A 20,592-nucleotide genomic window follows, 5' to 3' on the forward strand; every position below is an offset into this window, starting at 1 on the left:
TCTCTCTCTCTCTCTCTCTCTCTCTCTCTCTCTCTCTCTCTCTCTCTCTCTCTCTCTCTCTCTCTCTCTCTCTCTCTCTCTCTCTCTCTCTCTCTTTCTTTCTCTCTCTCTCTCTCTCTCTTTTTCTCTCTCTCTCTCACTCTCTCTCTCTCTCTCTCTCTCTCTCTCTCTCTCTCTCTCTCTCTCTCTTTTTCTCTCTCTCTTTCTCTCTCTTTTTCTCTCTTTTTCTCTCTCTCTCTCTCTCTCTCTCACACACACACACACAGATGACGTGAAGTTGATGAGAAGAATTCACTCGATCGAAGACCAGGCAGAACTACAAAGGGATCTGGACAGGCTGCAGACCTGGTCCAGCAATTGGCTCCTGGAGTTCAATCCCACCAAAGTCATGAAGATTGGGGAAGGGCAAAGAAGACTGCAGACAGAGTACAGTCTAGGGGGCCAGAGACTACAAACCTCACTCAAGGAAAAAGATCTTGGGGTGAGTATAACACCAGGCACATCTCCTGAAGCGCATCATCCAAATAACTGCTGCAGCATATGGGTGCCTAGCAAACCTCAGAACAGCATTCCGACATATTAATAAGGAATCGTTCAGGACCCTGTACACCGTGTACGTTAGGCCCATATTGGAGTATGCGGCACCAGTTTGGAACCCACACCTAGCCAAGCACATAAAGAAACCAGAGAAAGTGCAAAGGTTTGCAACAAGACTAGTCCCAGAGCTAAGAGGTATGTCCTACGAGGAGAGGTTAAGGGAAATCAACCTGACGACACTGGAGGACAGGAGAGATAGGGGGGACATGATAACGACATACAAAATACTGAGAGGAATTAACAAGGTGGACAAAGACAGGATGTTCCAGAGATTGGACACAGTAACAAGGGGACACAGTTGGAAGTTGAAGACACAGATGAATCACAGGGATGTTAGGAAGTATTTCTTCAGCCACAGAGTAGTCAGTAAGTGGAATAGTTTGGGAAGCGATGTAGTGGAGGCAGGATCCATACATAGCTTCAAGCAGAAGTATGAAAAGCTCACGGTTCAGGGAGAGTAACCTAGTAGTGATCAGTGAAGAGGTGGGGCCAGGAGCTCGGACTCGACCCCCGCAACCTCAACTAGGTGAGTACACACACACCCACACATACATACATATTCATCAATATTCCTTAATTCTTTCATCTGTTCCCTTCCTCCTCCTCCATCTTATTTACCCTTTCATTCCCTCCCTACCTCCATCTCATATAATACTCAAGTAAGTTGACAGAAATTGGGATTCCACTAATGACTAGATGATTGATAGGAATTTTGCCATAGCATAATTATTTTGGGTATTCTTTCACTGTAGCAAACTCGTTCTTTAATTCCATTGTTCTTTATCTCTTCATAAACTTACACACTTCTTTTAGCACCATTATTCTTTCTTAGGCATTCTCATTTCCATTTTTAAAATGCAGATTAGCAGCAAAGGTGCCACTGAATCATCCAGTAGTGAAGCTGGAAGCAACAGCACTAGCTCAATTGTCAGTCCATCGGGACCTTGTGCCTCATCACTATCAACCTCATCAACTATACCTGCCAGCAGTCCAGGATCATCTTCTATGCAGGCAAGTGTTGCTGGGCTGCCAGGAGCAACGGCCACCACTCCTACTGCCTCCCCACCTCTCACCAGCACGGGCAACGGCAGTGATGGAGAGGATGAGGGCATTGCTGATGCAGACGGTTGTGCAGGCTCATCCAATGTCAACAGCGACCAGAGCGCTAGTGAAGATTCTTCACTCACCAGTGATAGCGACAGGTAAAGGCTTGTAAGAATTGTTGTGGACACACTTTGCATTATGATGATGATCTTTCAGAGTTAGATTACCATAAATATTAGTATGGAAATATTAAGTGACATGTTGTTGCCAATCATCATCACAGATATGTCATAGATTTCTGTTATTTATATTTTTACCTATTTGATGGTTTACTGGATTATCACCCTCACTTCTAAGTCTCTGACAAGCTTGGTCTGATCAGTCAGTCTGTTGGTGCTCACTGCTTATACTTTGACATGAACACCACAGTCCAGTTGATAAGGAGCCCTTTGGAGGACTTTGACAAGTTTCCTCCTGAAGACAACTTAATGAATTAAACGATAAAAAAGAATATGGCATAAGCCCAATGACGAGCATTGGTTTACGAGCACAATTAAAGAACACTGTCAACATCTGTGGCTCAAGACTGTACTACCAGTAGATATTAGAAATACGTACTGCCAGAATAAAGATAAAAGTCTTGAAGACGTCATTAGGTAACTTCCTTCTACAAGTGCCAAACCACCATTTTTGTGATGGCTATGTTGGCCTACAGACCACACACAGCCTGATTGACTGGCCAGTCACCAGGAATGTCTGGCCTGAAGCCAGACTGTGGGGGTAAAAGAGCCCTCAAAACCAATCAGCCATTCGTACAGTATTATTCATGAAAATCAGATGAAGAAATAAAACCTCTTCTTATGCTTCAGCTTCACATTGTTCCAGACTGTGGAGTTGAACTCTTCTCCTGGCTAAGGGACTGACTACCAGTTTACTACTACTACAAGGGTGATGGACTGATCACGTCATCTTTACCTTGCCACTACTGCTATCTTCATTTATATTTTCCTCTGTATTTGACTGAAGAAGCATACCATGTAGGTGAAATGTTTCAACAATAAAGATACCCAACTGCTGCACCTATCCTACTCATCTTCCCAGAGTACAGTTTGGGTTTGATGGTAGTAGAAAGGGGCAAGCATGAAGCAACCCAGGTGCTCTGTAGGCCTCCCTCATCTGAACTGAGAACATGCTGCCTCAGAGTATTTGAATGTTCTACACGTGTAGAAAGAATAAACTTGTACATAAGGTTTGGTAAGGCCATTAAACAAGGAACCCATTTTCGATAGTCACCGGTAGAGGTAAAGGAGTATATTGGTAATACCCTTTATTTGAGGTGTGTTGAAAAGCCTTCTAAATAGGAAAGGGAACGCTATAGGAATAAGAGTGTTAAGAAACGCATAGGAAAGTAAAGGGTATACAGTTGTTAACCACATTTTGTGGAAGTAAAGTTCCAGAAAAATTGACTTACACTGGAAAATGTGATGATTGGAATGAACAGCTTTTGGGAAAAATCAGCTTATGTTCCATGCTTCCAAGAAGAACCAAACAACTTTTCTTTTACATACACGTCGCATAATATAATAAACTAAGTACGTATTGTAGAAGAATTTTAAAAGGGACACATGTTATGGGCACATTAAAGCATGTTATTAAAGTATAGTACAAGATTTATTTTAACCTAATAATTCAAGCAATGTGAATACCTTAGATTTTGGTTGATGTTGCTTAACCCTTTGACTGTTTTGGTCGTATATATACGTCTTATGAGCCAATGATTCGGACGTATATACAGTGGACCCCCGCATAACGATATTAATCTGTTCCTGAGAGCTCATTGTTATGCAAAATTATCGTTATGCGAATGAATTTTCCCCATAAGAAATAATGGAAATCAAATTAATCCGTGCAAGACACCCCAAAGTATGAAAAAAAAAAAAATTTACCACATGAAATATTAATTTTAATACACACAAACTGAAAAAGACATGCACAGTTACATGACACTTACCTTTATTGAAGATCTGGTGATGATTGATGGGATGGGAGGAGGAGAGAGTCTTAGTGTTTAGAAGGGGAATCCCCTTCCATTAGGACTTGAGGTGTCAAGCCCTTTTCCGGGGTTACTTCCCTTCTTCTTTTAATGCCACTAGGACCAGCTTCAGTCACTGGACTTCTGTCGCACAACATATCTGTCCATAGAGGCCTGTACCTCCCGTTCCTTTATGACTTTCCTAAAGTGGTTCACAACATTGTCAGTCTCATTTATTTATTTATTTATTTACAATTTGAGCACACATACAGAGGTACGAAAAAATACAGATAAGAGCAGCATGCCAAAGCCACTTATACTATGCATAGCATTTCGGGCTGGCTTAAAATTAACTAAGCAATGATGAAATCAGTGATAAAACATTATTGTAAACAGATAACTATAAAGCACAAATGAGTATTACAAAGACAGGTCATATGGTTGCATGCATTGTTGTACATTCAGTCGTATGGAGTATTCTGTTAGGTAGTGTATTTAAAAAATAATAAAGTTAGATTGGGTTTTAGGTTTAACATTTATGTGATATAATTGTGAGAAACATTTAAGATATACAATTTATAAGGTTCAGTTATTCAGTATTTATTTGGTTTTGGGTGAGTAAGTGATCTTTGAGAAGAGACTTGAATTTATAAACAGGTAGTGTTTCTTTTATATTTACAGGTAATGAATTCCAGATTTTAGGGCCTTTTATGTGCATTGAGTTTTTGCATAGTGTGAGATGGACACGAGGAACATCAAAGAGTGATCTGTGCCTTGTGTTATGGTCATGTGTTCTGTTGAGGTTGGCAAGGAGATGTTTGAGGGGAGGGTTAATATCAGAGTTAAGTGTTCTATGTATGTAATAGGTGCAGTAATAAGTATGGATGTTTTGTATGGTGAGTAGGTTTAGTGTATTGAATATTGGTGGAGTGTGCTGCCTGTAGTGAGAATTTGTTATCATTCTAACTGCAGCCTTTTGTTGGGTAATTAGTGGTCTGAGATGGTTAATTGTTGTTGAGCCCCATGCACAAATTCCATAGGTGAGATAGGGGTAAATAAGAGAGTGATATAGGGCCAGGAGGGCTGACTGTGGAACATAGTACCGTATCTTCGATAGTATGCCTACAGTCTTGGAAATTTTCTTAGAAATTTGTTGTATATGTGTATGAAATTTGAGTCTATTATCAAGGTGGATTCCTAAGAATTTTCCCTCTGTTAGCTTTGTGATAGGTGATCCGTTTATCATTATGTTAAGAGGGACATCTGTAGCTCTGTTACCAAACTGAATGAAGTAGGTTTTGTCAATGTTTAGTGTAAGTTTGTTAGTCCTCATCCAGGTAGATATTTTCTGTAATTCGGTATTTACAGTATTGGCTAGCGTGACTGGGCTCGGGTGAGAGAAGACGTATGTAGTGTCATCTGCAAATAGTGTGGGTTTGAGTAATTGCGAAGCATTTGGAAGGTCATTTATGTATAGGAGAAAGAGAAGAGGGCCAAGGACACTTCCCTGTGGGACACCAACTGTAATTGGTTGCGCAGAAGAGTTTGCCCCATTTGCGTACACATATTGGCTTCTGTTGCTGAGGTATGACTTGAGGTAGTTGAGGGAGTGCCCTCTTATACCATAGTGTGACAATTTTACGTGGAGCAAGTCATGGTCAACTGTATCAAAAGCTTTACGTAAGTCAATGAAGATCCCCAGTGGGACTTCTTTTTTCTCTATTGCAGTGTATATATGTTCTAGCATGTGTATAATAGCATCATTAGTATTTTTATTAGGCCTGAATCCAAATTGGCAGGGGTTGAGTATGTTTTGGGAGATAAGGTAGGAGTAGATTCGTTTATGAATTAATTTTTCGAAGATTTTTGAGAGAGGGTGTAAGTTGGATATTGGCCTATAGTTATTCAACTCTGTTTGGTCTCCTCCTTTGTGGATCGGGGTGACCCTTGCTATTTTGAGTACTGTAGGGAAGGTGGAGGATTCTATGGATTTGTTAAAGAGTGTTGCAATGATTGGTGATAGTACTTGTGACAGCTTTTTGTATATAAAGGGTGGTAAGGTATTTAAATCTCCTGCCTTGTTTTTTAGTGCGTTGATAATAAGGGAGACTTCGTATGGGTTAGTCGGAGCTAGGAACAGTGTGTTCGGGTAGTTGCCGGTGAGGTAGTCATTTGGTGGGGTATCTGAGCTTGGGATTTTATTGGCAAGGTTTTGTCCTATAGTGGAGAAGAAATCATTGAGTCTGTTTGCTGTTTCTGTTGGTGGGAGTTGGGGTTCATCTGATTTTGCTAATTTTATTTCGCTATTTCGTGATATCTTTTTTGTTCCCAGAATTTCTGATAGGGTTTTCCAGGTCTTTTTTATATCACCTCGTAAGTTGGATAATCTGTTCTCATAATACAATTTTTTTGCCCTTCTTATCAGGCTGGTTAGGATTGACGAGTAACGTTTTGTTTGGTCTCTGGTTATGTGACCCATTCTGTACTGTTTTTCATATTGGTGTTTTGTATTTATGGATTTGAGAATGCTGGGTGTTAGCCAGGGACTGTTCAGTCTCTTAGCTGTCATCTGTTTAGTTTTTTTAGGGCAGTGCTTGTTATAGAGGTATTGGGTCTTTTTTAGAAAATTATTAATACATTCGTCAATATCTGTATAGATTTCTAGCTCAGTGTGCCAATCAATGTTTGCTACTGCTGTTGTGAAGTTATTAATGGCTGCCTCATTGTGAAGTCTGAAGGTGACTTTAGTAGTGTCTTGGGGTAGTTTACCAAGAGTTGTTATGAGGAAAGTAGGGTAGTGGTCTGTGGTATTATCTGTAATTATGCCTGATTTTAAAGGGGATATGGTGTTGGTCCAGATGTGGTCAAGTAGGGAAACACTAGTCTCTGTAACTCTTGTAGGTTTTGTTACTGTTGGTAGTAACATACAGTTACTCATTGTGTTTGTGAATTCAGTAACGTGTGGGTCCTGGTCTTGCAGGAGATTTATATTGAAGTCACCTGAGAGTAGTAAGTGATCTTTGTTCATGCGTGCATCAGTTATCATACTTCCTAGGTTTTGACTAAATTGGCTAATGTTTGACTGTGGAACTCTGTAGATGTTTATCAATGTGAGAGGTTTTTGTAGGTATTTGGATTTGAATTTAGCTATTATATATTCCCCATGTTCATCCCTTGTGCAAGTATTAGTGATACATTCTAGTTGGTCTGAGTAGTATATGGCTGTGCCACCCCCTTGTTGGTCTGGCCTACAGTTGTGTATGGCTGTGTAACCAGGAATGGCATAGACATCTGTACTATCAGGCTTTAGCCAGGTTTCAGTTAGTGTAATGATGGACATATTGGCATGTAAGGAATTTAGTAATGCTATGAGGTCATCGTAATGCTTGCTTAAAGATCTGATATTGTAGTTAAAGATAGTTATGTTGTTGTTGGCACTGAGAAGTGCCTTTGATTGTTCTGCAGTGTAGTAATTACAGTAACTGTTTGATTCATTTAAGTCATTAAATAAGAGGTTGGTATCAGGATCAATGCTTGTAATCATAAGATTTGTAGTGAATCTATAGTTAGAATTAAGTATAAAACAAAGTAAATAGTCTTAAGCTAAAAAATAGCACCTGAATTATTTAACAAATGTAAAATAATGAGCTAAGGTAGTTTTTTTTTTTTTTTAAGCTAAAATAAAGGAGACAATATAAAAGGGACTAATACAAATAAAGTGATGATCAAATAATGGAGCTTGGGAATATGATAGTAGGTAGTACTATAAAGGTAATTTTTTAAAGTTAGAATTATAGTATAAAATTATAATATAAAAGGGACTAATATAGGTTGTGGTGAACAATAAAGTGGTAATCAAATAAATGAGCTTTGGAATATAATGGCAAAATTGTGAACTTATTCTACTTTAGCACCTGAGAATAGCACCTTGATTATTTTAACAATTGTGAATATATAAACTAGGGTAGTTATATAAAGCTAAAATAAAGGAGAAAATATATAAGGGACTAAAATTAAGTAATGGTAAACAAAGTTAAATGGACAGATGGTAGGAATTATAATATAAACTTATAATATAAAAATGCAATTTGAAATGGTACTTGCAATCGCACTAGAGTCTGGTATAGGTTGTTGACAAGATCAAGATTATAACTAGATTTAAATTGACAAAATAAAATTCACAATTAAAGTACCAAAAGAATAATAGTAAAAAATAACAATGGTAATGGTAATGTCTTGGTTATAATATGATAGTAAGATGGTAGACAGGTACCCAGGTACACAGGTACACAGGTACAAAGGATAATATAAAGGTTGGGGTTGAATATACAAACTTGAAAATTTGGCAACAAAATGTTATGGGAAGTATAAGATAATGTTTAATGTACAAAAGTAAAATTGACTGGTAGTAAATATGGTGTTTAATAAAATTTTAGTAAATAATAATGATTACAAAAAAGTGAAAAAGTAATGTTTATTTCATTCAATATTGCACTGGTAGTTATACTTGGTTATATGGCAGTACAAGGTAATTAAGAGTAATCTAAGATAGTAAATGTGGTATTAACCCTTTCAGGGTCCGTCCCGTAGATCTACGGCTTTATGGTGAGTGTCCAAACCGTAGATCTACGCCATGAGCTCAGCTCACTCTGATAAACTGTGAGTGGTACATTTGGGCCTAGATATGAGAGAATACATCTATGTGGTATGTGTGCACCACATAAAACAGATCCTGCAGCACACTATGTATAATGAGAGAAAAAAACTGAAATCATGATTTTTCGATTAAAACAGCAACTTTGCAGTGTTTTTTCGTATGTTTTTTATAGTTGTATTTGCGATTTCTTGGTCTCATTTGATAGAATGGAAGACATATTACAGAAATAGAGATGATTTTCAATGGTTTTAGGACTGGAAATGGCTTGAAACTGAGCTCAAAGTAGCGGAAATGTTAAATTTTTGCCGATATTCAAGAGTGAACAAACGACCTCACACGTCTAATACACGTCAGCTGGTGGGTCTAATATACATGCACAAATATGGTGATGATATTTATACAATTATTACAGTATTGCATAACAGTAAATCTTCTATTTTTTGGTGTGAATAAAAATTCATTATGTGAATAAAAAATCAAAATGGAATTTATTTGTAAAGTCTCAAAACATAACTAATGAACAGAGGAAATGTTAGTTTAGTGCCAGGAATGCCTACATTGTTTATTCTGGACCCTATTTTGAAATTGGAATATTTTGAACTTTGTGTTAAATTGGCCAAATTAACAATTTCCGATCACTTTATTTTGTAGTTGAAACAGTTGACTTGGCGATTTCTTGTGCTCAATCGATAGAATAGAAGTAATACTAGTGAAATAGCTAAGAATTTGGTTGATTGGAATAATGTAATTGGCCTAAAATGGGAGTCAAAGTCGGCAAAATCGCCGATTCGTAAATATCGCTGACATATCAAAATTCGCGAGAGCATAATTTCGTCAATTTTCCACCAAATTTCGTACTTTTTGTTTTATTACCTTCACAAAAAGATTCTCTACGATTTCATAAGAAAAAATAACAAATTTTTTTTTTTTAAATTCTTGGACACTGGTGCGTGACTCCAGATTTGGGCCTTGGACCCTGAAAGGGTTAAAACAGGTAAAGGTAATTAGACAAGTAATGGTTATTAAATGTCAAAAATGTTAAGAGTAAATTGAAATTTTAGTAAAAATGATAATTATTAATTTTAGTAAGTAATATCAATTGATAGTATTTAAAATAAATATGAGGTAGTAATATGGACAGAGAAAGTATCAATTCAGCTAATGTTTAAGCGAACAATAGTAAATAACAAAATCACATAAGGTGACTTATGCTTACTAGTAAAATCACAAAAGGAGGTAGTTGATTATTTAATTACTAAGAGATTGCACAATGAAATTTGAACAATAATGGAGCAAAACATACACTACACTACGTAGGCTTTTAAGTTGGACATTGCTTAGTTATTCTCTGTAAGATTAGTATCCCTGAGAAATCGTGATAGATCATTCTCGTTCGTGATTGTGTACAGTTGACCTACATTTGTTTTCCTAACAAGAATTTTCCCATCCCGTGTGAAGCATTGGTGTATTGTGTCGTTATTCTCCCGCTTAAGTTTTCTGACTCTATACAGGAGGTTCTGACGTTTTTTGGTAAGACACTCATTTATGTATACCTCTTTCTTTACTTTAATAGATGCAATAATTAAGTCTTTTTTCCTGTCATGTGAGTGGAATCTAAGCATAACACTTTTTCTACCATGGGATCCTAGTAACCTGGCTTCTTTTATTTCAGACTCTGGTACAATAACACTTGTTTGGTCCTTTATGATCTGCAGAGTAATTTCTTTACTGTTTGTTTGGTTCACTAAAATAACATATCCTCTGTTCATTAGTCACATCTCTAGGCCCCTCTTATATTATTATTGCTTTATATTTTGATTTTTTATTCATACAAAAAAATACAAAATTTACTGTTATGCAGACTACTGCATTATTGTAAAAATGATATAAATAATATCAGTGCACTAGTGAAAGAATATTAGACTCCCCAGTTGACGTGTATTGGACGTGTGGTGTGATTTGTTTACTCCTGAACATTGGTAAAAATCGAACATTTCCGCTAGTTTGAGCTCAGTTTCAAGGTCGTTTTCATCGTCTAAGTAATGAAAATCATCTCTATTTCTGTAATATGTTTTCCATTTTATCACCTAAGACCATGAAAACGCAAATACATCAATAAATACTATACGAAAATACACCTCAAAGTCGGCGTTTTAATCCAAAAAAACGATCGGAGTTTTTTTTTCTCATTACGCACTGTGTGCTGCAGGATTTTTTTTATGTGGTGCACACTGACCACATAGACCCATTCTCTCACATGTGGGCCTACCTGCTTTCTTCCGCTTGATTTGAAGCCGCTAGAATTATTGAGTATATATACGTCTGAAACACTGGCTCGTAAGACGTATATATACGACCAAAACAGTCAAAGGGTTAAGGGGCTCCTGAGCCAGTGGTTTCCTCGACTCTCCTAATTTTTGCTTCAATCAACTGAAAACCTTGAGTATGAACATTTCCAGATGGCACTGTCCATAACTTGCAATCATTCATATGCAATCCCAGACAAAGCAAGCATAATACAGAGCATAAGTGTAAGTTGGGTGATTACTAGTACTCAGGTGAGTACTGGTGTCCATGACATATAACACTCGGGTAGTTCCCAAAAACCTCTTAAGCAGAAGTGTGGTTTTTGTACTTCAAAAAATGATTTTTTTCACTATAAGCAAAAATTTGTGAAATTGTTTAAAAAATTATAGGTAAAGGGAAGATTTGCCCAGATAATGCCAAAGTGCAGCATACGTTTTTTTTTTCAGCTAGTCTTAATATTATGACCTAACCAAGCATTTTGTTTCTAAATACTATACAGAACATTAGTGGGAGACCCTCCAGAGGACAAACTATCTGATGCCAGCAATTCACCAGACTACAGGAATGTTTCTTCACCTGAAGACAATAGTAGAGAAACAAAAGTAAGTTACAGAAATTTCTATTGTATAGAGGACCCTTTTTTTTTTTTTTTTTTTTTTTTTTTTTTTTTTTTTTTTTTTTAAGAGTTGGCCGTCTCCCACCGAGGCAGGGTCACTCAAAAAAGAAAGAAAATCCCCAAAAAGAAAATATTTCCATCATCATTCAACTCTTTCACCTCACTCATACGTAATTATTGTTTTTGCAGAGGTACTCAGAACACAACAGCTTAGAAGCATATATGTATAAAGATACACAACATATCCATCCAAACTGCTAATGTCCCAAGCCCCTCCTTTAGAGTGCAGGCACTGTACTTCCCATTTCCAGGACTCAAGTCCGGCTATATAAAATAACCTGTTTCCCTGAATCCCTTCACTTAATATTACTCTGCTCACACTCCAACAGATCGTCAGATCCCAAATACCATTCATCTCCATTCACTCCTATCAAACACACTCATGCACACCTGCTGGACGTCCAAGCCCCTCGCCCACAAAACCTCCCTTACCCCTTCCTTCCAACCTTTTCGAGGACGACCCCTACCCTGCCTTCCTTCCCCTACAGATTTAAATGCTCTCCATGTCATTCTACTTTGATCCATTCTCTCTAAATGACCAAACCACCTCAACAACCCCTCTTCAGCCCTCTGAGTAATAATTTTATTAACCCTTTCAGGGTCGAGAGGCCCTCTCCAAAACTTGTTCTCAGGGTCGAAAATTTTTTGTAAAAAAAAAAATTATTATTTCTTATGAAAAGATAGAAAATCTTCTCCCAATCATAATGACACCAAAAGTGTGAAATTTGATGGAAAACTTACGGAATTATGCTTTCATGAAGTTAGCGGTCTCAACAATGTTTACGCATCGGCACTTTTGCCCACTTTGAGCTCTATTTTCGGCCAATTCCAGTGTACTGGTCAACAAAAATCATAACTATTTCGCTATAACTCCATTTTTTCTATCGAATGAATACAAGAAACCACCCATTTACCGATTTCAACTATCCAATAAAGTGGTCAGAATTTAGCAATTTTGCCAATTTCACACAAATTTCAAAAGATGCTAATTTCGAAATAGGGTCCAGAATAAACAAGAAAGACATTTCTGGCACTAAAATAACATTTCCTCTGTTCATTAGTCACGTCCCCATGCCCCTCTTACATTCTTTTGCTTTCCACTTTGAATTTTTATTCTCACAAAAAAATAGATTTACTGTTATGCAGACTACTGCATTAGTGTAGAAATGGTATAAATAATATCGGCGCACTTGTGAAAGAATATTAGACTCACCAGTTGACGTGTATTGGACGTGTAGCATGATTTGTTTACTTTTGAACTTGGGCAAAAATCGAAGATTTCTGCTACTTTGAGCTCAATATCAAGGTACTTTTCATTGTAAAACCAATCAAAATCGTCTCAATTTCTGTAATATGTCTTCCATTCTATAAAATGAGACCAGGAAAACTAGAATACCATCATAAATACCATATGAAAATACAGTGCAAACTCACTGTTTTAAACCAAAAACACTCAAAGTTGTTTTTTATTCATTACACACTGTGTGCTGCAGAATTTTTTTTATACTGTGCACACTGACCACATAGACCCATTCTTTCATATGTAGGCCTACCAGCTTTGTCTCACTAGATTTGAGGGTGCTAGAATTTAGGCATACTAGTATGTCAAAAACCCTGGTGCGTAAGCCGTACTAGTGCGTCAGAAACCCTGAAAGGGTTAACTCCACACCTCCTAATTTCCACACTCTGAATTTTCTGTTTAATATTTACACCACACATTGCCCTTAGACAGGACATCTCCACTGCCTCCAACCACCTCCTCGCTGCAGCATTTACAACCCAAGCTTCACACCCATATAAGAGTGTTGGTACTACTATACTTTCATACATTAAGGAAATGTGTGCAGAGTGGTTTGAACTGCAAACCTTTATAGATGAAAATCACCCTGACACAGCTGTTGCAAGCCGTGCTTGTGACTATTTCAATGACAATGTTATGGCCCATTTTAGTTAAGTCTTGAAGAAACGGGAGGTACAGAGCTCTATGGACAGATTTGTTGTGCGACAGAGGTCCAGTGACTCTGAAGCTGGTCCTAGTGGCATTAAAAGAAGAAGGGAAGTAACCCCAGAAAAGGACTTGCTACCTCAAGTCCTAATGGAAGAGGATTCCCCTTCTAAACAGTAAGAAGATAATGCTCTCCCCTCCTCCCATCCCATCAATCATCACCAGATCTTCAATAAAAGTAAGTGTCATGTAATTGTGCATGCCTTTTTCAGTTTGTGTGTATTAAAATTAACATTTCATGTGGTAAAAAAAATTTTTTTTCATACTTTTGGGCGTCTTGCACGGATTAATTTTATTTCCATTATTTCTTATGGGGAAAATTAATTCGCATAACGATTATTTCGCATAACGATGAGCCCTCTTGCACGGATTAAAATCGTTAACCGGGGGTCCACTGTACTTTCATACATTCCCTTCTTTGCCTCCATAGATAACATTTTTTGTCTCCACATATACCTCAACGCACCACTCACCTTTTTTCCCTCGTTAATTCTATGATTAACCTCATCATATATCTATCATTTTTATGAAGAATGCATTTGAATTCTGTTCAGTACATCATGCACAGTAGTTACTGGTACAGCTTTCCCAGCAACATTTATAGAAGATGAAAATCTAGTCTCATTTTACTACATTAATTTTCATGATTCCCAACATCTGTTTTTTAATTTTTCCTATAAACTTGTACATTTTCCTTTCTTCATATAGAGGAAATAAACCACTTCCTTCAAGTGATAAAATCAGGTAGGTTATCATAGCTTGCTGGCAGCAACAGCATGATTGACTAGGCAGTCAACAATTAAGTCTGGCCTCTTGTCAGGTTTGGAAGAAGAGCTCTTGAAATAGTCATAGGTATGATGTCATTTATATTTTTACTTATTATAATTACAAATGGTTGAGGTAGATATCCAAGTAGGATTTATGGATTTGGTTGTGCAAATTAAGATTACTTATAATTTTTTTTTTTTTTTAGCATAGGTTACTGTTAGCAAATGAACACATTCTCTTCAGCTAATGAAACAAAATCAAAATGTCATCTTATTTTCAAAGGATAACCCATCAGACAGCTTGAAAGACTGGATATCAAAGTTGTCAAGGAAGACACTAGTAGTAATTTGTTCCACAGCCTAGCTGACATAATTGTAGATGATCCAACAGTAAAAAGTAAAAATTTTTTAACACATCAGCCTTTTCCCACCGAGGCAGGGTGACCCAAAAAGAAAGAAAAAACTTTCATCAACATTCAACACTTTCATCATCACTCATACTCACTGTCTTTGCAGAGGTGCTTAGATATGAGAGTTTAAATGTCTCTCCAAACTGCCAATATCCCAAAACCCCTCCTTTAACCCTTTGAGGGTTTTGGTCGTACTAGTACGTCTTGCGCGTAGGGGTTTTTGACGTACTAGTACGCATAAATTCTAGCGGCCTCAAATCTCGCGCAAAAAGGCTGGTAGGCCTAGGTGTGAGAGAATGGGTCTGCGTGGTTGGTGTGCGCGGTAGAAAAAAAATCTGGGACCCAGTGGTGCATTGTGGGAATGCCCTCTTAGTAAACAATGTCCACCATGCCTCGCGGTAAGAAGGTCCTCACTCCTCGGCGAATTGGGACACTTTTGTTCCCCAGTGACAGTTCTAATAGTGATGGAAGTGCCAGTGAAGATGAGTTTCGTGGTTTTAGTGAGGTTTTGACCAAAACTAATGACCATAATATCGGTAATAGTGAGGAAAACCCAGACGACCCTCAGCCTTCCACCTCTGGTGCTGGGCCCTCTTGTTCACGTTCAGTTGTTCCAGAACCCAAGAGGAAACTTCTATTTTCCCAAATCCCAGACTCAGATGAGAGCATGGGTGATGATAGTGATAGTGAATATGAACTACAAGCTCTTCAAACTAGTTCCAGTAGTGATAGTGAAGTGCAATATTCCCCAGTGAAGCGTCAGTATATACGACGATATATGCGCTCTGGTAGTGTGCCATATGTTATACCAAGGGGAAGGAGTGTATCTCAGAGTACATCCCGTGGCTGTACAACAGGAACAGACAGTGAAAATGACGAAGATACTGTTGCAATTGGGATGGAAAATGTGCGTGGTGGTAGTGGTGCCGGCGGTGAGGCACCAGCAGTGGGCCATACTGCCACCCACGCCGCTGCCTCAGCTGATCTAGAACAAAGGCCACCAGCCTCCACAACCACAACCTCCACAACCACAACCACCTGTCATTGTCCAGTACCCACCAGCAGACCGCACCTGGGATTGGCAGGAAGCTGTCAATTTTGTTCCAAATCCCCACCAGTTTGATGACAGCCAAAGTGGAATACGGCCATCTTGTGCACTTGGGAACAATGCCACTGAACTGGAATGTTTCGAGTTATTCTTTGATGAACCACTGATGAAAAGTATTGTCATGGAAAGCAACACATACTACGAGTACACCATGGCAAACACATTACTTTCACCAAAATCACGTCTACACCAGTGGAAGGAGGCAACTGTGGCTGAGATGTATCTTTTCTTTGCCACAATAATGCTTATGCCACATGTGTATAAGCACAAAGTGAAATCATACTGGTCAACAGACCCCCTGATTGCAACACCAGGTTTCAGTGATATAATGCCAGTGAATCGATTTGTGCTAATGTTACGTATGCTTCACTTCTCAGATAAAACCAGGCCTGACAGAACTGACAGGTTATATAAGATTAGGAATGTGTTTGTGTATCTGAAACAGAAATTCAGTACGCATTTTTATCCCTTCAGGAAGCTTGTAATTGACGAGTCTTTGATTCTGTTCAAAGGAAGACTCTCTTTCAAGCAGTACATACCAAGCAAGAGGAAACGCTTTGGTATAAAGTTGTTTATGCTTTGTGATTGTTACAGTGGTCTGGTATTGGATATTATTGTGTACACTGGAAGTTATACATTGCAAAATACCAGGAAGTTATTGGGCATCTCAGGTGATGTGGTTCGAACAATGATAGAACCATACCTTGGTAAGGGGCATATATTATATACAGATAACTGGTACACAAGCCCCTCACTCAGTGATTTTTTGCGAGTGAACATGACAGATGTGTGTGGCACAGTGCGTGCAAATCGGAAACATATGCCCAGGTTTGACGCTAGCACTCGTAGAGGTGAGGTGCAGGCGTTTGCTGCCAATGACATCATGGCATTTCGGTGGCATGACAAACGAGATGTCACACTGTTGTCATCAATTCACCCTAATGAAATGGCAGACAGTGGCAGGCAGCATAGAGAGAGAAATTAACCCATTCTAAAACCTGCAGCTGTGATTGATTACACCTTCAACATGCGTTCAGTGGACAAATGTGACATGCAGATTGGGTTTGCTGATTGTGTTCGCAAGAGTTATAAGTGGTACATCAAACTGTTTTTCCATCTTCTGGACATTTCCATGCTCAATGCTTATAATATGTATAAGATGAGCACCAGAAACAAACCACAGTACGGCGAATTCTGTTTGTCTGTCATCAGACAAATAGTATTCAAGTACCAAGGAACAGCACCTGCAATTGACCGCCCACCAAATTATCAACAACTACCTGCTCGTCTGAAGCATGGTGATCACTTCCTGGTAAAACTGCCTGCTACTGCTTTGAAGAAAAGGGCTCAGAAGAGGTGTTACGTCTGTGCACATACAAAAAAACGCACACAACAACGCAGAGACACTCGTTTTATGTGTGAGGAGTGTAAAACACCACTGTGCATGACACCATGTTTCAAAGACTTCCACAGGCTTCAGAACTTCTAGAAACATTCCCTGTGACTGTATATGTGTATATAAAATATAGAAAAATAGTAATAAACAACATTTCATATCGTTTGTTTGTGTAAATATTTTCTGTAAACAAAATAATGACAACAGTGTTTACGCCCTTATTGTGTAGTATTGAAAAAGAAATAACTTACAAAATACTGATCATGTTGGCCTCAGAGGCCATAAAAGTTACTCAGAAAAAGAAAAATTTAAAAATAATTGAAAATAGTACATAAAAAAGTAAATAGAAAAATACCGGGTGACGGCAGTCGGCGATGTTACCATATGTTGTTCAATTCTGGCAAATTTCACGCCTCCATATCTCGGTAAGTATTGACATTAAAATTTTTTTGTTTAGCCTCTATTTTTTCATAAGAAAAAATAATTTTTTTTTAAATTTGGCCGGCCCTGAGAACGAGTTTCGGAGAGGGCCTGTCGACCCTCAAAGGGTTAAAGTACAGGCATTGTACTTCCCATATCCAGGACTCAAGTCTGGCTAACCGGTTACACTGAATCCCTTCATAAAATATTACCCTGCTCACACTCCAACACCTTGTCAGGTCCCAAAAACCATTTGTCTCCATTCACTCCTATCAAACATGCACACGCATACTTGCTGGAACTCCAAGCCCCTCGCCCACAAAACCTCCTTTACCCCCTCCCTCCAGCCTTTTCAAGGATGACCAATATCCCACATTCCTTTCCATACAGATTTATATGCTCTCCAGGTCATTCTGCTTTATTCCATTCTCTCGAAATGACCAAACCACCTCAACAACCCCTCTTCAGCCCTCTGACTAATACTTTTAGTAACTGCACACCTCCTAATTTCCACATTATGAATTCTCTGCCTGATATTTACACCACACATTGCCCTTAGACATGACATCTCCACTGCCTCCAACCTCCTCCTCACTGCAGCATTTACAGCCCATTCTTCACACCCATATTAGAGTATTGGTACCACTATACTTTCATATATTCCCTTCTTTGCCTCCATGGATAATGCTTTTTTTTGTCTCCACAGATACCTCAATGCACTGCTCACTTTTTTTCCTTCATCAATTCCATGGTTAACCTCATCCTTCATAAACCTATCCACTGACAAATCAACTCCCAAACAAGTATAGTGGAACCCCGGATTTTGCCCTTAATTCGTTCCAGAAGGTTGGTGTAAATCCAAAACGGATGAAAACCGAAGCAATATTTCCCATAAGAAATAATGTAAATACAATTAATCCGTACCAGACACCCAGAAATATTAACAAAGAATACATTTTTTAAAGAATAAGTATAGTTTTACATACAGAAAACAATGAGAAAAAAATATACAGTACGTGTATATGATTAATAAAACGGATAAATAAACATTTAACATTACACTTACCTTTATTGAGGACTCTTGTTGGGGCATGGACAGTGAGCCCTACCTGGGGTTGCTTCCCTTCTTTGTCTTTTACTGGCACTGGACCCCTGTCTTACTAAAAATCTGTCCAGAGACTCTGTTTTTGGCATCCTTTTAAGATTTCCCCAAACTGGGACAAGTTATTGTCACTGAAAATGTTGCAGATATGGTTTGTATCAGCTTGGTCAGGGTGATATTTTTCCACAAAAGTTTGCACCTCATTCTACTTTGCACAGATGTCCTTAATCACCCCTTTTGCAACATCAGCTTCCTTGATTTCTGCTTTCTTTGCCAGGATGGAACTGATTGTTGATTTGGACTTGCTATACATCCTGGCGAGCTCTGCCACGTATGCCACTTTCGTATTTTTCTACAATCTCTTTCTTGAATTTTGTCGTATTTCTCACCTTTACCAAAGGGCTGGCACTAGGAACTTTCTTTGGGCCCATGGTGGCTTATTTCACAGTCGCACTCGATAAACAAGCACAAAAAACAATGGATTATTACAAAATGTTTCGGATGAATGCTCATTCAGCCAGTGAGAGAGCCAGACTGAGACACATGTATGAGTTGCAGCATTCCAGGCAGACTGACACATCTGACACATGATTTCCGGGATGAGGTACGAAATCCGGAGCCAAATTTCACCAGAAAAAGTAGTAAATCCGAATCGTGCAATATCTGGTGCAGACGAAATCTGGGGTTCCACTGTAACTAAAATGCACAATACCATGACTGGAACAGTACACATATAACCTGCACATAGGAGCTGGGAGCTTACAATGACATTTCGGTCTGACTTGGACCATTTACAAAGTCACACTAACAGAAAGGAGAGGAGGCATTATATATAGGCAAGCAGACAGGGATGGAACAAGAGCGGTAGTAGTATTGGAGTCAGTCAAAGACTAAGAAAGAGGAGCACTGCAAGGGAGCTAGGGGCCCACAAAGGGTAGCCCCTTTGTAGGTTCCTCTTTCTTAGTCTTTGACTGATTCTACTACTACTACTACCTCTACCACTACCTCTGTACTTCCTTTCCTACTACCTCTCTTGTCCTATCCCTGTCTGCTGGCCTATATATACTGCCTCCTCCTCTCCTTTCTGTTAGTGTGACTGTAAATGGTCTGAGTCGGACCAAAAGGTCATCGTAAGCTTCCCTCTCCTATGTGCAGGTTATTTGTGTACAACTCTCAAATATCTGAACACATTCACTTCTTCCATACTCTCTTCCTCCAGTGTGATATCCAACTTTTCTTTATTTGAATCATTTGATACCCTCATCACCTTGCTCTTATCTATGTTCACTTTCAAGTTCCTACTTTTACACACCCTCCCAAACTCATCTACTAACCTTTGCAATTTTTCTTTAGAATCCCCCAAAAACACAGTATCATTAGCAAAAAGTAACTGTGTCAACTCCCATTTTGTATATGATTCCCCATAATTTAATACTGGCCCTCTCCCCAACACCCTAGCATTTACTTTTTGTACAACCCCATCTGTAAATATGTTAAACAACTATGGTGACATTACACATCTCTGTCTAAGACCTACTTTTACTGGGAAGTAATCTCCCTCTCTTCTACACACCCTAACTTAAGCCTCACTGTTCTCATAAAAACTCTTTACAGGATTTAGTAACTTATTACCTGTTCCATACACTTGCAACATCTGCCACATTGTTCCCCTATCCACTCTTTCATATGCCTTTTCTGAATCCATAAATGTAATGAAAACTTCCTTAACTTTATATAAATATTATTCACATACAGTGGACCCCCGCATAACGATCACCTCCGAATGCGACCAATTATGTAAGTGTATTTATGTAAGTGCGTTTGTACGTGTATGTTTGGGGGTCTGAAATGGACTAATCTACTTCACAATATTCCTTATGGGAACAAATTTGGTCAGTACTGGAACCTGAATATACTTCTGGAGGAAAAAAATATCGTTAACCGGGGGTCCACTGTATATATAAATATTCTAGGTAGTAGGTTGGTAGACAGCAACCGCCCAGGGAGGTACAACCGTCCTGCCAAGTGAGTGTAAAACGGAAGCCTGAAATTGTTTTACATGATGGTAGGA

At 38.5% G+C, this 20,592-nt stretch overlaps 1 protein-coding gene across 13 annotated transcripts in view; it reads left to right on the top strand.

The window, feature by feature from the left end:
- Usp47 (ubiquitin specific protease 47) overlaps positions 1-20,592 on the top strand; it is a 433,614-nt gene that overhangs the window by 290,193 nt on the left and 122,829 nt on the right. For all 13 annotated transcript variants that reach the window (XM_070083998.1, XM_070083999.1, XM_070083995.1 and 10 more), the window contains 2 exons: positions 1,459-1,799; positions 11,137-11,239. In XM_070083998.1, coding sequence (XP_069940099.1) covers positions 1,459-1,799; positions 11,137-11,239 — 444 coding nt within the window. The remainder of the gene's footprint in view (positions 1-1,458; positions 1,800-11,136; positions 11,240-20,592) is intronic.

This window comes from Cherax quadricarinatus, chromosome 11 (genome assembly GCF_038502225.1).
Source record: "Cherax quadricarinatus isolate ZL_2023a chromosome 11, ASM3850222v1, whole genome shotgun sequence".
In the NCBI taxonomy this organism is placed as follows: domain Eukaryota; kingdom Metazoa; phylum Arthropoda; class Malacostraca; order Decapoda; family Parastacidae; genus Cherax; species Cherax quadricarinatus.